The sequence below is a fragment of the Lepus europaeus genome, chromosome 22, assembly GCF_033115175.1.
Source record: "Lepus europaeus isolate LE1 chromosome 22, mLepTim1.pri, whole genome shotgun sequence".
Taxonomy (NCBI): domain Eukaryota; kingdom Metazoa; phylum Chordata; class Mammalia; order Lagomorpha; family Leporidae; genus Lepus; species Lepus europaeus.
Genome location: NC_084848.1, coordinates 3,676,776 through 3,691,466, shown reverse-complemented (window position 1 = coordinate 3,691,466; position 14,691 = coordinate 3,676,776). Strand labels below are relative to the sequence as shown.

Genomic DNA, 14,691 nt, shown 5'->3' with positions numbered 1-14,691 from the left:
TTTCCACGGATGTCTTTATTGATGAGTGCAAAATAAATACAGTCAAGACGGCATGCACCACAGACGGGGCTGCAAGCTGTGGGACAGCGCTGGAGTGCCTCATACGTCTGAGGTAGAGTACCACGGTGTCGGGAGTGGCTGGCGGGGGAGGAGCACCGGCCGTTCTGGGACTCACCCGGCCCCTCTCGGGGCTCTGGGCCACCGAGAGCTCAGGGGTGGGGGTTTCAGAGCAGTTACTACCTCCTCAGTGGCTTCGGTTCCCTTCCTGTGGGCAGAACTCGGGCTCCCTGGTCTCTGGCTCGCTGTGGGGGAGTCCTCCCCACGCACGGTCACCGTCCCCGCCGGGGCAGGCCCCCGTGCACCCTCACCCGACAAACAAAGGAGCTGTGTGTTGGAAACGCCACGGCTGCCGTCAGGGAGCTGGCGGCGAGGTGCGTTAAGAAAGACCCTTTTTCTCTATAAAAATAGTTTCGCTTATAAAAGGGGGATGCTCGTCTCAGACGGAGGGGGCGGCGGCGAGGGATGCTCTCGGTGGAAGTTCCACGGCGGGGGTGGGGGCCTCCGCTCAGCCTCTGCGGGGTTGGGCGTGGGGGGAAGAGGGGCTGCCGGGGAGAAAGGGGCCCTGCTCCTTGCAGGACCTGGGGAGCGCCAAGGCGCGGCCCCCACGGCCACAGCCACGCGGGTGGTCAGTTGAGCAGGGTGCCGTACAGCTGGGCCTTGGTGAGGCTGTCTTTGCGGCTCAGCCCCGAGCCGCCAGTCCGCGGAAACACCTGCTGGGGGCTGAGGCGTGCGGCCGGGTGCAGCTCCGGGGAGGCCTCCATGGAGCTGGGCTCCACGGAGTCCCTGGAGCCGGGCTCGGGCTCGGGGCTGCTGCCGGCCCCGCACAACTGCACCCCGAGCCTGTCGCCGTCCCCCTCGCTGGGTGCGTAGCCGGGGAGAGGGTCGGCAGCGCGGCTAGGGCTGAGGCTCAGGTCGCCGGCCGGCCGCAGGAAGCAGGGCTCGGCCAGGTGGCCCTGGGAGAGGTCGTCACCCTCGGAGAAGCTGTCGGCCTTGTAGCTGGCGTAGAGGGGGCTGGCGCGGCCCTCGGCCTTCTTGCCCGGGCTACCCCCGCCGCCCCCGCTGTAGTAGCGTTCAGAGAAGCTGCAGGGCGAGGCGCGGCCCGCAGTGCCGGCCGGGTAGGAGTAGGCACCGATGTCCTCCACGCTCAGGGGCCGCCACTGGCCCCGGACGTCCTCCCCAGAGAGCCGCGCGGCCCCTGGCTTGGCCCGCAGGCTCCACAGGTTTGGGGGCATCAGGGCCTGCTGGGGACCAGGGGAGGCCGGGAAGCGGAAGGGCTCAGCAGGGTACGGGGACACGGTCCGCCCAAAGCCCGGGGCCACCTCGGCCTCGAGCGGGGCCGCCACGGCGGCCGTGGCCTTGGCAAAGCGAGGGCTGCCCTCATAGGCGGCGGCGGCGGCGGCGGGCGGCTTGCGGTCGAACAGCTCGTCGCGGCTGTTCAGGTAGATGGCCTGCTGCGAGGCGGTCAGCGTGCTGGCCTGCGCCTGCTCCTTCTCCTCCGACGTGGCGCTGAAGCTCGAGTAGGAGCTGGACGTGGGCAGCGAGCCCGCGTAGCCCGCGAAGGCCTCGCGCCGGAAGCCCGGGGGGAAGGCCGCCGCCTCGGCCTCCTCCTCGTCCTCGGCCGCGCTGTCGGTGGAGTTCTGGGCGCGCAGGAAGCCCACGTCGGTCACGGGTGCGTCCACGCTGGGCCGCCGGTCCCGCCGCCGCTCCTCGGGGCAGTAGAGGGCCGTGTCGCTGCAGTAGATGTCGCCCTTGTAGGGGGGCCGCGCGCCCGGCTTCTCGGCCCCGTCGCGGAAGGCCAGGTCGCGCGCCGAGGCGTCGGACAGAGCGGCGGGGTCCGGCTTCTCCAGCACCTTGGCGATGACGCAGGTGGGGACGCTGTCGGCGTAGGCCGGGTGGCAGAGCGGGGCGGGCAGGCTGCAGCCGTGTTTCTCCAGGTGCAGGCTCACGCGCTCCTGGAAGTCCGAGGGCAGCTGGAACGGGCACGAGCAGGAGTCGCAGTCAGCGCGCGGCCAGGCCGGGCCCAGCGGCCAAGGACCACGGTGACTGACGTGACCCACACGACAGACGGACGGACAGACGGACGGACGGACGGGACCCGCCCGGGCTTCTCACATCACACAGTGGCCGCCCTTGCGGGCCCCACCCCCTGGACACTTCCACCCACCCCACCCCACGCCAGCGGGGCCCAGCAGAGCCCAGAGGCTGCCACGGGCCAGAGGGAAGCCTGCCCGCCGGCCTGCCCCACGGGCGCTCGGCTCCTCTCCCAGGCCCGTGGGCTCTGCTGGGCCCCGGCCCAGGCACACTGCCCGGGTGCCCGGAACGAGACAGAAACAGATGCAACAAAGATCAAGGGCTTCCGTGCCAGGGCCTGGCCACGGTGCGGGGAGGGGCCGTCCCACTACTGTTTGATCTATTTTGTGCGTGTCTTAGGTGTGGCCCAGGCCCAGGGCGGGGGACACGGACGGACAGAGGCCCAGGAGGGAGACTGCCTGTGGGGGTGGGCGTCTGGGGCCTGTGTAGGCTGCCACACGCGGGCGGGGGGCTCTGCCCAGTCGGAGCCCTGCTTCTGCTGCCTGCTCACCCCACGGCCGTGGCCAAAGCCCCCTTGCTGAAGGCAGCTTTCCTGTCTCCGAGTCGGGCACTGCCGATCGTGGGCTGCCGCGAGGTGCACCCTGGAGGACGGGGGGTCCCAGGCCCGGCCCCCAGACAACGGGGCACCGGGCAGCCCGGCAGGCCCAGGGGCCGTGCGGCAGGCGGGCCCAGGAGGGGCCGAGGGGCCCAGGCTCACCCAGCAGCTTCCTCTTCAAGGGTAGGGACGGCTGCGGGGCCGGGGCGGGGGCGGGGCCTGGCTGCGGGGCGGGGCCCACGTTACCTCGGACACCTTATGGACCCTGCCGTAGGTCTGGCTGCACTGCAGCAGCTGGGCCGCTAGATTGCAGTCCTTCCTATAGAGCTCCTAAAAGACAAGAGACGGCGTTGGGCGCGGCCCGCCCGGACCGAGGGGCCCTGCCGCCCAGACCGAGGGGCCGGCGCGGCGCTGCTGTGCGGCTGGCAGGGGCTCCATCCGCCCCGGCTGCTTCACGCTCTCGCCTGCAGAACGAGCCTCGCCCTGACCTGGAGCTGCTGGGGTGGGCAGGGCTGCAGCCACCCCACTCGGGGGCCGTGGGCCCTGCAGGGGCAGGAACCCATTACAGGGGGGCGGGGCATGGTGGTGGAATGGGGGCCTGGTCTCCCTGGCCCCAGCCTGCCAGAGCCCTCCAGTGCCGGGCGTATCTCGGGCCCGCCGCGCGTGCCCCTTTCTCAGCGTGTCCTGGCCACGGAGCTGGCTGTGTGGCTGGGCAGGGGCTGGGGCAGGTGAGTGACCCCCAGGTCCTGGCGGGGACTGCTCAGCCTGAGCGGAAAACAGATGCAAACAGTAGGAATGCAAGGGTTTACGTGGTCTCTGGAAATCTCTGTTGCATGTGCCTGTGGCTGTATCTTCCCTTCCTACCCACCCAGGAGCCCCCCGGCCTGGGGTCCCGCCCGCAGACCCCATGAGCCACCAGGCCACCAGCATTCATGGTGACGTGGCCAGGCTCCACCCACGGCCAGCTGGCCAGGGACCCACGCTCCCCTTCCTCTGCCCCCTCGGCACCAACCTCCAGGACCCCAGACCCCAAGCCCCCCGTGGGCTGAGCCACACCACCCTGCCCCCGTGGGCTGAGCCACACCACCCTGCCCCCTGTGGGCTGAGCCACACCATCCTGGCCCCCATGGGCTGAGCCACACCACCCTGCCCCCCCCACCTGTCCTCACACAGCAGCCACGAGCCCGTGGCTCACTCGCTGCTCAGCTCACACACCTGCAGTGGCTCCCCAGCTCTCTCAGGCTGGAGCCCAGCCCCGGGGGCGCCCACCCACCGTCTCAGCAGCCCGGTGCCCCCCTTCCTCCCTCACCACCTTCAGACTTGGTGCGAGCAGCCCCCTGGGGAACGGTGCCGGCCCAGGCGCCTGCACGCTGCGCCGCCTGGGGGTCCGTCATGCGACCATGCTCCCCACCCCGCCTGGGCGGGGGTCGTTTCTCTAGCCAGGGTGGCTCGCACACCGGGAGCATGCGCTACTGCCGGAGCTTGTGGCCAGCCATCAGGAGTGTGGGGGAAGCTGGGCCCATCTCACAGGGCCACACAGCTCTGACGCGACACAGCAGCTGGCCAACAACAGGCGTCCTGACCCCGCGTGGGGTAACAAGGCCTCGTGTTCCCCAACACAGGTCCTGCCCCAGGGAGGCCCTGCCCTGTGCCCCACCTGTTCCCCCAGGCCTCAGAGCCCCGAGAGGCAGAGCCGCCCTGACTCACGTTGTCCTCCGACAGCTTGTCGATGGTGACCTTGGCCTCCAGCAGGTGGCTGTTGAGGGCGACGATCTCGTGGCTCAGGGCGCGCTTCTCTTCCTCATAGTGCTGGCCCTGGGGGCGGGGGCGGGGGTGGGGGAGGAGGTGGTCGGCCCGGCGCTCAAGTGTGGCCAGGGTCCCAGAGGGCCAAGGTGCGCCCCGAGCCTTGGTTTCTCCTATGTGGCCAGGGGATGGCACCTGCTCAGGAGCTCCACGCACCTGCGCCCGCCCCGCCTCCCCCAGCGCGGGGGAACCGATGCCCACGTCTGAGTTTCAGAAACGAAACAAGCTTGCGACCAAACCAGGCAGCCAGAGGCTGCCTTATCCTGATGCCAGGGCGGCGCCACAGACCTGCGCCTCCTCTGACGTCAGAAGCAGCCAGGATGCCCCAGCCACCACCCCTGGCCTCCAGGCTGGGGTCCCTCAGCCCCATCAGCTGGGGGACTCTGCAGGTGACATGACAGGCGCCGCCACAGCCCCGTGGGCAGGAGACCCGGAGTTGGGCTCACCCAAGGTGCTGGTCCCCCGTCGCACAGCCCCAGCCTGGGGCGCTTGCACCTGCTGCTAGGGCCGCGCCAGCAGCCCTGGGCCCAACAGAACCCTCAGCCTGCTCAGCACTGGAGGTGTCAGGAGACAGGGTCCCGACAGCCAGCCCCAGAACCGGCCAGGGCCTGGCAGCAAGGCTGCCTCTTCCCCAGGGGCCCCCAGAGCCGCGGCCCGGCAGGCTTGCAGCGCGGGGCAGGGCGCGGCCGGCTCTCACCATGCGGTACAGCTTGTCTTCCAGCTCCTGGTTGATCCGCTGCAGCGCCATGTAGTTGCTCTGAATCCTGGGGTGGGAGGCAGCGGGGTCAGGGCTGCGCCGGGCCCCACCCACCACCGGCCCTGCCGCAGGTACACTCAGCCTCCCAGCTCCCCCGGGGTCTTTTCCCAGCCCGCTGCAGGCCCCGGTGGAGAAGGGAAGGCTTGTCCACCAGCCGGGCCAGGGGTTTCCACTTGCAAGGTCGCAGGGGGAGCTGCAAACGGACTGCGGGCTGGGCCGCGGCCTGAGGGCCTGGGACACCGCGGGCCGGCCGGGGGGTGGGGGGGGGCGAGCTGGGCCGGGCCCGGGGACTGGGTGACCGCCCCACCCGCCAGAGCAGAAGCTGAGCTGGGGGCGCCTCAAGCAGCCGGCGGTGGCGCCGGGGCCTTAACCGAGGCCTGGCTGCAGGGGCCAAGCTGGGTGTCCACGGGGTTGCTGCCCCTGCTGGCGCCGGCCCCCAGGCAGCGCGCACACCAGCCTCCGCGGGAAGAGCTGGGAGCCTCTGCTGCCCGGGCCCAGTCTAGGGGGGCGGGGGGGGGGCGTCGGCCCCGCCGCACCTGCGCAGCTTCTCCGTGACTTTCTCCAGCTCCTCCTGTGCCCGGCGCAGCTCGATCTCCAGGTAGTGGCGGGTGGAGTCGAACTCGGTCTCCAGCCTCTCCAGCTTGTGCGTGGTGTAGGACAGCCGCTTGCGCAGCTCACCTTTCTGCTCCTGCAGGGCGCTGCAACGACAGGCGGGGGCGGGGCCGCGGCGCTCAGCCCGGCGGCCCCAGTGCGCCCAGGACCTGGCCCGCCCGCGGGGGGCGCCCCAGCACAGCCGCGGGGGGGACGCGGGGCCCAGGGCCGCCAGTCTCTCCCCGCTACGGGCTGTGACCCAGTACACACACGGGTCACCTCTCTGCGCCGAGGGCAGAGCCGGTGCCAGGCCATGCCCAAGCGGCTTCCGCATGGTGCGTGGAGAGACTGCAAAGCCCCAACCCATTCAAGTCCTCCACCTCCAGGAAGCCTTCAGGGGCTGAGACAGGCATCTTCAGACTCCACTTTGCCCACAGACTGGGGCTCCCCGGGACGCTGACGAAACACGCAGCACACCCCCTCTGGGCCGGCCGACGCGGGGGGGAGGGGGACCAAAGCCGGGCGGGGGCCAGGCCGGGCCGGGCGGGAGCTGTGGGCGCCACGATGGTGGAGACGCAGGGCCCAGGAGCCCAGCGTGCTGGGGGAGCTCAGTCAGGACCCCCAGCCCTGAGCCCCAGCGAGGGGAAGAGGCGGGCGGGGTCCCTCCCCAGCCCCTGGGCCCTGTGAGTAGCCCACACCACACGGGCAGGCGCCCAGCAGCTGCCGCTGAGCACTCCTGGACCCCTGCCCCGGGCTCTGCGCTACCGATAACTACAAAGAGAGTGGCTTCCTCGGGGAGGGGCGGGCGGCTCACCCCAGAGGCCCCACAACAGGATGTGGCACAGCCAGCGAGTAGGGGCACGGAGGCCAGGTGCCACACGTGACCCTCTGCAGGGCCGCTGTCTACAGCGGGGGCCTCCTGGGCGCCAAACCCACACGTCCAGCCATCGGCCCCTGGCTTCATACACTCAGCAGAGACCACACAGGCCACGCCCACCTCCACGGCCCTCCACGCCCCTCAAGGGCCCGGGCTGGGCACTGGGTCTGTGTCACGTGGGCGGTGCCACCGTGCCAGGGTAGCAAGCCAAGCCCTGCCTGCTGCAGCCTCAGTTTCCATGTCCATAAAATGGGATGGTGCACCCTTCCCCGGCCCCCACCCAGGGAGCAGGGCTGTACCTGGCTGGTGGTTGGGGGGGACACAGGATGGGAGTGGGGCTGCCAGGGTCTGGGAGCAGCCAGAGCCAGGCGCTGCGTGCTGGGGACCCCTCCTGGGTCCGGGGGCCCAGGGAGCCCTGCTGTGTGACTGCCGGGTGAAGCCACCTCACCCTGGCCCTGGCCCTGGCCCTAACCTGAGTGTGGCACATGCGTGTGTATTGGATACGTATGTGCATGTGTTACATACATGTTTATGTTGTCTGCATTTGTAGGTGTGTCTATCATGTACATTATGTATATCATGTGTGTGCCTGTACATATGTATGTGTGCATGTATGCACCATGCAGCATGTACGTTGTGTTATGTGTGTGATGTGTATGTATAGGCACGTGTGCTGCACTGTGTTCATGCACGTGCCTGTATGTACATGTGCGTGCGTAGTGTCTGTGATGTGTGTGTACTGTGTAGGTTTGGGCATGCATGTACATACACACGTGTGTATGTGTTGTTTGTGTGCATGTGTGCAGCTCTGTGTGTGGTGTCTGTGATGTGTATATCATACATGTGTGTACTGTGTAGGAGTGGGCATGCATGTATATGTGTATATGTGTTGTCTGTGCACATGTGCAGCTCTGTATGTGTGTTATCTGTGACATGTGAACCATACATGTGTGTGCTATGTAGGCATGGGCATGCATTTGTGTGTGTATATGTGTTGTTTATGCACATGTGTGCAGCTGTGTATGCATGTGTGGTGTCTGTGATGTGTGAACTATGCATGTGTGTACTGTGTAGGAGTGGGCATGCATGTATGTGTGTATATGTGTTGCTTGTGTGCATCTGTGCAGCTCTGTATGTATGTGTTATCTGTGACGTGTGAACCATGCATGTGTGTACAGTGTAGGTGTGGGCATGCATGCATGCGTGTATGTGTTGTGTGCATGTGTGCAGTTCTGTGTGTGTGCATGTGTGGTGTCTGTGATGTGTGCATCATGCAGGTATGCATGTATTATTTATGTGCTTGTGTGCAGCTCTGAGTGTGCGTGTATGTGTGGTATCTGTGACGTGTGAACCATGCATGTGTGTACGGTGTAGGTGTGGGCATGCATGTGTGTATGTGTTGTTTGTGTGCATGTGTGCAGTTCTGTGTGTGCATGTGTGGTGTCTGTGATGTGTGTATCATGCATGTGTGTACTGTGTAGGTGTGGGCATGCATGTATGTGTGTACATGTGTATGTGTTGTTTGTGTGCAGCTCCGTGTGCGTGTGCTATCTGTGTCTGTGTGTGCTTCTCGGTTCCCTCCTTGCTCCTGGGAAGCCCCTGAACAGTGACAGGTGCTGGGCCTGCCCGGGCCCAGTGAGACCCAGGACCCTCATCCCCCTTCCAGCAGGGGCCCAAGTGAGGAGGGAGCTCGAGCGAGGCTGTGCCGCTGGCCGGAGGCCCTCCCCCTCTGGGCAGCCCATCCTCAGGGAGCTGGGCTCAGACACAGGCGGGCTGGGGAGACAACAGGCAGGTTACCTGTCCCAGAGCGCAGGCGAGGACCTGGCCGGCCCGAGGCACGAGGGCACCCAGGGAGCCCAGCACTGGCGGGGGGGGGGGGACATGGCCCCCTGCCAGGGGGTGGGGTGGGCGAGGGTACAGGGCCTAGGGGCGGGGTCCGGCCGTGCACTGCCAGCCCTCAGCGTTCACCCTGAGGGCTCAGGTTCGTCTGTGGCAGTGCGTCCCCCATGGCGGGCTTTTCTGGGTGCCCTGTGCCCACCTGCAGGCCTGCTCTGCCTGGGTTGGGGGTCCACAGAGCACAGGACCGGAGTCCTCACGGGTGCAGCTCCCGGCACGTGTTCCCCAGGTGGGGGGCGAAGGGGCAGGTGACAACCTCCCTCCGGCCGGCTGACGCGTGCGCAGGCTTGCTCGGGGCTGCCCACTTCACCCTCCCCTCCCCATGGCCACCCTGGACAGACGGCGGGTGGGTGTGAGCAGGGACAAGGCCCAGCCTGGCCCTGCAGAAGGACGCCTTGTCCTGGAGAGGCAGTGGGGGTCCAAAGAAGTTAAGCCACTGCCCCCAGACACAAAGCAAGTGTCAAGGGAGGACGGGCCGAGAGCCCGGTGGGCGTGGTGCTGATGGCAGACGAGCCCAGCGCGCGGCAGCCAGGGGACTCCTGCGTGGTCACTGGGCTAGCGACTGCCCCAGTGGGTGGGGCCGTGGCCTGGGGACGGCCGGCCTGATGTCACCCCCAGCTGGTGTCCCCTCGTGGGGAGCTGGTGCTGCCTCTCAGGAGGAGCCAGGTCCCGGAGCGCCCTGCAGCAAGCATCCTCCAGGGGCCGGCTCCTGGGGAGCCCCTGCGAGCTGCCTCCCCCCGAAGTGGCTGGCACAGCGTGGGAGGGGTGGAGTGCGGGGAGCCCAGGGTGCTCCGGCACCTGCTGGTGCACCTCCTGCCTCACCCAGCCCGGGGAGGGGCGCCACGTCACCCCCTCTCATAGATGGGAGGTGGAGGAGGAAGGACTCCAGCCAGGCCAGGCCACACCCCGACCCCAGGGCGCTGCCTCCTGACCTCCTTCCTGGTGTGTGGCCACCCCCACCCCTACTCGCCAGGCCTGGGCCCACGCTGCCCCTCCCCTAGGAATGCCCTCGGCCCCTTAGCATTCCCGGATTCTCTCCTTTCCCATGAGGCTCTGCTCAAACGCCACCTCCTCCAGGCAACCTGCCCTGGTTTCCCCTCGCTGACGTCTGCCTCCTCTCCCTCCATCCTCTTGGCCTGCGCCATCCCAGGGTCCTGCTGGGAATCCTACAGGTCTCTGCTCGGCCGTTGCCCTCCCTTGAGGAGGTCCTCCCCGTGAGGGGCAGGGCTGTGTCCTCGGCGTGCCAGGTGAGCCAAGGGCCCGAGCCGCTGTGCCCCACGTCCCCGAGTGACTGTGCTACTCCCAGCCTGCCCGGTGGTCACACTTCAGCACTGCCACCTTGCCTGTCACACACACACACACACACACACACACCCTGCAGGCACCTCCCATCGGGGCAGCTCTGTCCCCATGTCCCCTGTGCCACCACCTCACTGGCTCCCTCGGGCTCAGGTTAACCCCTCCCCACCCAGCAGCCAGACTCCCGGCCGGAGCCTCAGGCTCCTCCTCCCCGGCACCCAGCCTGCGCCCCACATGCTTGCTGGCCTCGGGCTGGCCACAGGTGCCCTGGGCGCCTGCCCAGTCTGCTCAGGCCTGGGACGGGCCCCCTGGCCTGCTCCAAGCCAGCCCCATCCCAGGGGCCCCCTGCAAAGCCCTGCTTCAGCCGCCGCCCCGCGTGGCCCTGAGCGGGGGCCGCCTCCCAACCACAAGGTCTGACACACCGGACCGTCTCTGGTCTCCTTTGGGGCTGGCTGAAGAGGGAGCTGGCCTGGGTCCCACATCACGCAGGAGGTCAGGACACGCAGGACACTCCACACCTGCCGGAGGCCTGCAGGTCCCTCCCCGCCCACGCCCTCCGCGGGCCACTCTGGGGGGACGTGTGTTCCACCCCCACTTTCCGGATGAGCAAGTGAGGAACACAGGGTCCCTCCCCGCACGCCGAGACTCGCTGTGAACGCACACTCCGGAGCCTCACCCCTTCCCCCGACGCGACCCCATGCCTCTGCCTCCTGCGAGGTCACGGAGGCCCAGGGGATGCTCCCTCCGGGGGTGGGAGGAGGGCACACCCTGGGACCTGGTGGGCCCCGGGTCCAACCAGCCAGCCCCTCATTCTACCGGGGCTCAGCCCCTCCTGCCCTGCCGTGGAGCCCCTGGCTGTAGTGCAACGGCTCCTGGAGCAGGATGTGTGTGCGTGTGCGGGTGGGCACACCCGTGCGTGTCCGTGTGTGTTAGTGTACGCACTGTGTGTGTTGCGGGGGACAGCATCACAGTGTGCCCTGGAGCCCTGGCCAGGAGGGGTGACCGGAGAAGGACAGGGCTGCAACTCAAGCCAGGCCACCTGCCAGGGTGCGGGGACTCCTGGGACACGCTTGGACTCCCCCCCCACCGGCCACGCTGCTGCCCCTCCCCCTCGCCGAGCCAGGCGACGCCGAAGGATGCGCTCATCTTATCAGGCGGCCACAGCCCTGCCCCGCTGCCCTCTGGGCCACGGCACAGCCACGTGCCTCTGTGTCCTGGGGAGCCCTCCGTGGGCTGGCACACCCGCAGAGCCCAGGGCCGAGGCAAAGCAGACCAACTGGGCAGGTGGATGGGGCAGCTGCAGAGCTGTGTGAGGCCCTGGCCTGCACTGCGGCTCCTGCTCAGAGCACCCCCTTCCCTTGACTCTACACCTCCTCCAGGAAGGACTCCCTGACTGCCCCCGGGTCAGGAGCCCCTCCATCCCTCTAGTGCAGGGGGAGCTCTTGGGCACAGGAGCTGCACCTGCTCCTCCTTCAGGGTCTCCATGCCCAGGGCAGCACCAGGAAGCAGGCAGGGCGCAGGAGAACACAGTCGGCCCCAGCACCCGGCAGAGCCGGCCCAGGAAAGACCCGGAAGGGGAAGCCAGGGACTCGGGTTCCGGAGAGGACAGACATGGCCCAGGGTCTACAAGTGGCTGGGAGCAGGGCTGCCTAGGACAGCGGGGCCTCCCCTCACCCCCCCCCCCCCCGCAAGCCATGACCCTGCAGTGTCCTCCGCCCCCCAATCATCGGGCCTGGGTCCTGAGCAAGGATCCGTGCAGTCACATGACAACTCCAGGTGCCAGTCAGGGGAGACCCCACGCAGGCCTTCTGACCCCTGCTTCCAGCCGTGGGACCCACAGGGGACAAAGGTGACACCTGAGCCCCCAGCACAGGGCCTGGCACACGGAAGAGTGCAACCAACAGTGCTGAACGGAGCTGAGCAGGGGCCACCACCACGGACACCCCAGCGGTGCACCCTGGAGGGAGAGCTGACCCATGGCCCCACAGTGCTCCCCGCGGTGCCTTTACCAATGCGGGAGCCCCGCTTCCAACACCTGCACCCACACAGAGGGGTGGGGTCCCTCCTGCACTTCCTGGAGGGACCGCCTGACACCCCTCCCTGCAGCCACGCCCATCCCAAGCCCTCGCTGCCCCGCCCACTGAGACAGCGCAGCCAACTGCACACTTCCCACCGGCCAGCGTCCGCCACCTGGCACTACACACAGCTTACCAGGCGCGCCTCCAGTCTCCCCTTGCCTGAGCCCTCAGCGTCCCCTGCCTTCCAGATGGTTCTCTCTGGCATGCAAACCTGGGGCCACGTTCCCACCCGGCGAACCTCTCTCGCCCCCCACGTGCTGCCGGTTCCCTGCCCCAGGAGGTGTGTCCCGGCTTCCTCGATCCTGTCCTACCGGGGCAGTGCCCACTAAGCACTGTCCCCTGCGTGCCATCGAGCCGGCTCTGCCCGGCGGATCACCCTTCTACACAGAGCGGGGACACCTGGAGGTGCCTGGGGAGGCCACAGTGGGGCCACAGCCGGCAACAAGTTCCCCATGGCGCCCCGATTAACCTCCCAGCCTGCGCCCTCCCTCAGCGCCCAGGTGAGAAGGGCGGCCGTGCCACACTCGGATCACCAGGTTCATTACCAAGGAGCCCACACTGGCTTCGCTAATCTGACCTCCCGCCAGCCTGCTCACCGCCGCTGACAGACGTGGGCACACTTATTAATGGGCCCAGGCCGGGCGGGGGGGCTGTCCCCTCCAGCGTGGGGGGTTTCAGTGCGAATCCTGGCCTGGGGTGCACAGCAATGACCTCGCGCTGCCGGCCAGCGCCCCAGCCCCTCATGCAGACCTGCAGGCCTCTAGGGGATGCCCTGGGCCCCTGGCTGGCCCCGCTCCTCCCTCACCCCCAGCCACTGCACATCTCTGCGTGTCACACACACACACACACACACACACACCCAAGTCAGCCTCCAGGGTGAAGCCCTGTCTGGAGGGAGGACCGTCGCTGGCCAATTCAGCCTGGCCACAGGGGGCTGCAGGCAGAGGAGGGGCTGCCTTGCTGGGCTCGGGTTCCCCACCTGTAGTGAAAGCCCAAAGGGGCGTCTGTGACCATCGCGACCTCCCCTGGCCTGTGTGTCTCCCCTCCATCCCTGCGTCAGCTCCACGAGGGGTCACAGGGGTCACCTGTAGGCTGGCAGTTTTCCTGATGGGGTGAGGTGGGCCCGGGTAACTGGCCTGGGAGCAGGTGCACGTCGGGACCACTGCCCTGTCACGGTCCTCGGCTCGCCGCCTTAGCCTCCCGGCCTCCATCTCCCCATGCGGGGGTAGGGGCAGAAGCTAGCTCAGCTTCCCAAAGCCCCAGACACCTCCAGGCTGTCCTGGGGGCCCAGCGGCACTCTGGCCCCGCCCCGAGTTGACAGCCTCCGAGCTGCTGCGGGTCAGGCACCCTCAGCTCCAGGGTCTCAGGTCCTCGCCTCCCAGCAGCACCCTGCCTGCCTCCCACTGGGAAAGGCCCCCACCTGGTGAGGCCCAGCCACGCTGCTGCTGTGCTCCTGGCTGGGACCTGCAGACGCGTGCCCGGCACCTGCTGGGTATCCAGTTTCAGCAGCACAGCCCCGCCCAGCTGGGGGGGCCCTGCTGTTGGGGAGATGAAGGGAGGGGCTGGCACACTGGGAGGTGCCAGTGGGCGTGGCAGCCTGGAGCCCACGCAGGCCTGAGCCGGGAGGCTGAGGTGCACCCACGAGGCACGGTCTCCTGGGAACCAGGGGTGTACACGCCCAGAGAAAGCAGTCAGCCATGGAGGGCGGCAGAGCCGGGCCCTGGCCCCAGCCCAGAAATCCTCTTCTGCTCCCTCTTCGGGCCCAGCCTGCCACGTCCTCCTTCACCCATGCGACGGGCAGGGACGCAGGGCTCAGCCAGGGCGGTCAGCAGACCCTGCCCTGATGCCCGCCCACCTCCAGACACCTGCACACCTGCTTGGGTCCTTCCCTGGGCCACCTTCTCAAGAGCCTTCCCAGGCCTTGATGGGAAGAATCACAGCCAACACACACAGAGCTACACACACACACAGAGGCACACACACATACACACAGAGGCACACGCACACACACATACACACAGAGGTACACGTGCACACACACAGAGGTACGCGCGCACACACATACACACAAAGAGGTACACGCACACACACATACACACACAAAGGCACACGCACACACACAGAGGTACACGCACACACACACAGAGGCACACACATACACACAGAGGTACACGCGCACACACACACAGAGGCACACACGCACACACGTACACACAGAGGCACATGTGCACACACACATAGAGGTACACGCGCACACACATACACACACAGAGGCACACGCGCACACACATACACACAGAGGCACACGCGCACACACATACACACACATACACATGAACCTGCATACAAACACACAGGTACAGGCACACATACACATATGTACAAGCGCACACAAGGCACGTGCATACATATACACATGTACATACACAGGCTGGTACATGTGTGCACATGTACGCGTGGGTAGATGCACACATGTATACATAAGCACACATGTACGTTGCACACACATATATGTACACACATGTACGTGTGCACGCACATACACGTAAACACATTGTGCGTGTGTACACACATGCACAATCACACATGTACGCGTGCACACACATGCACACAGGCACGCACACTTGTCCTCCTGTCTTGTGCCTGTGGCCATTATTTATTTAGAAATGAGTCCTGTCTCTCCCACCCAGGAGATTTCTGCCTG

General features: G+C 67.1%; 1 protein-coding gene across 3 annotated transcripts in view; it reads right to left on the bottom strand.

Moving 5' to 3' along the window:
• BEGAIN (brain enriched guanylate kinase associated) overlaps positions 1-14,691 on the bottom strand; it is a 31,790-nt gene continuing 17,099 nt past the window's right edge. For all 3 annotated transcript variants that reach the window (XM_062181306.1, XM_062181305.1, XM_062181304.1), the window contains exons 3-7: positions 5,783-5,944; positions 5,187-5,253; positions 4,394-4,501; positions 2,933-3,016; positions 1-2,030 (exon numbers count right to left, since the gene is read on the bottom strand). In XM_062181306.1, coding sequence (XP_062037290.1) covers positions 687-2,030; positions 2,933-3,016; positions 4,394-4,501; positions 5,187-5,253; positions 5,783-5,944 — 1,765 coding nt within the window. In that variant the 3' untranslated portion in view covers positions 1-686. The remainder of the gene's footprint in view (positions 2,031-2,932; positions 3,017-4,393; positions 4,502-5,186; positions 5,254-5,782; positions 5,945-14,691) is intronic.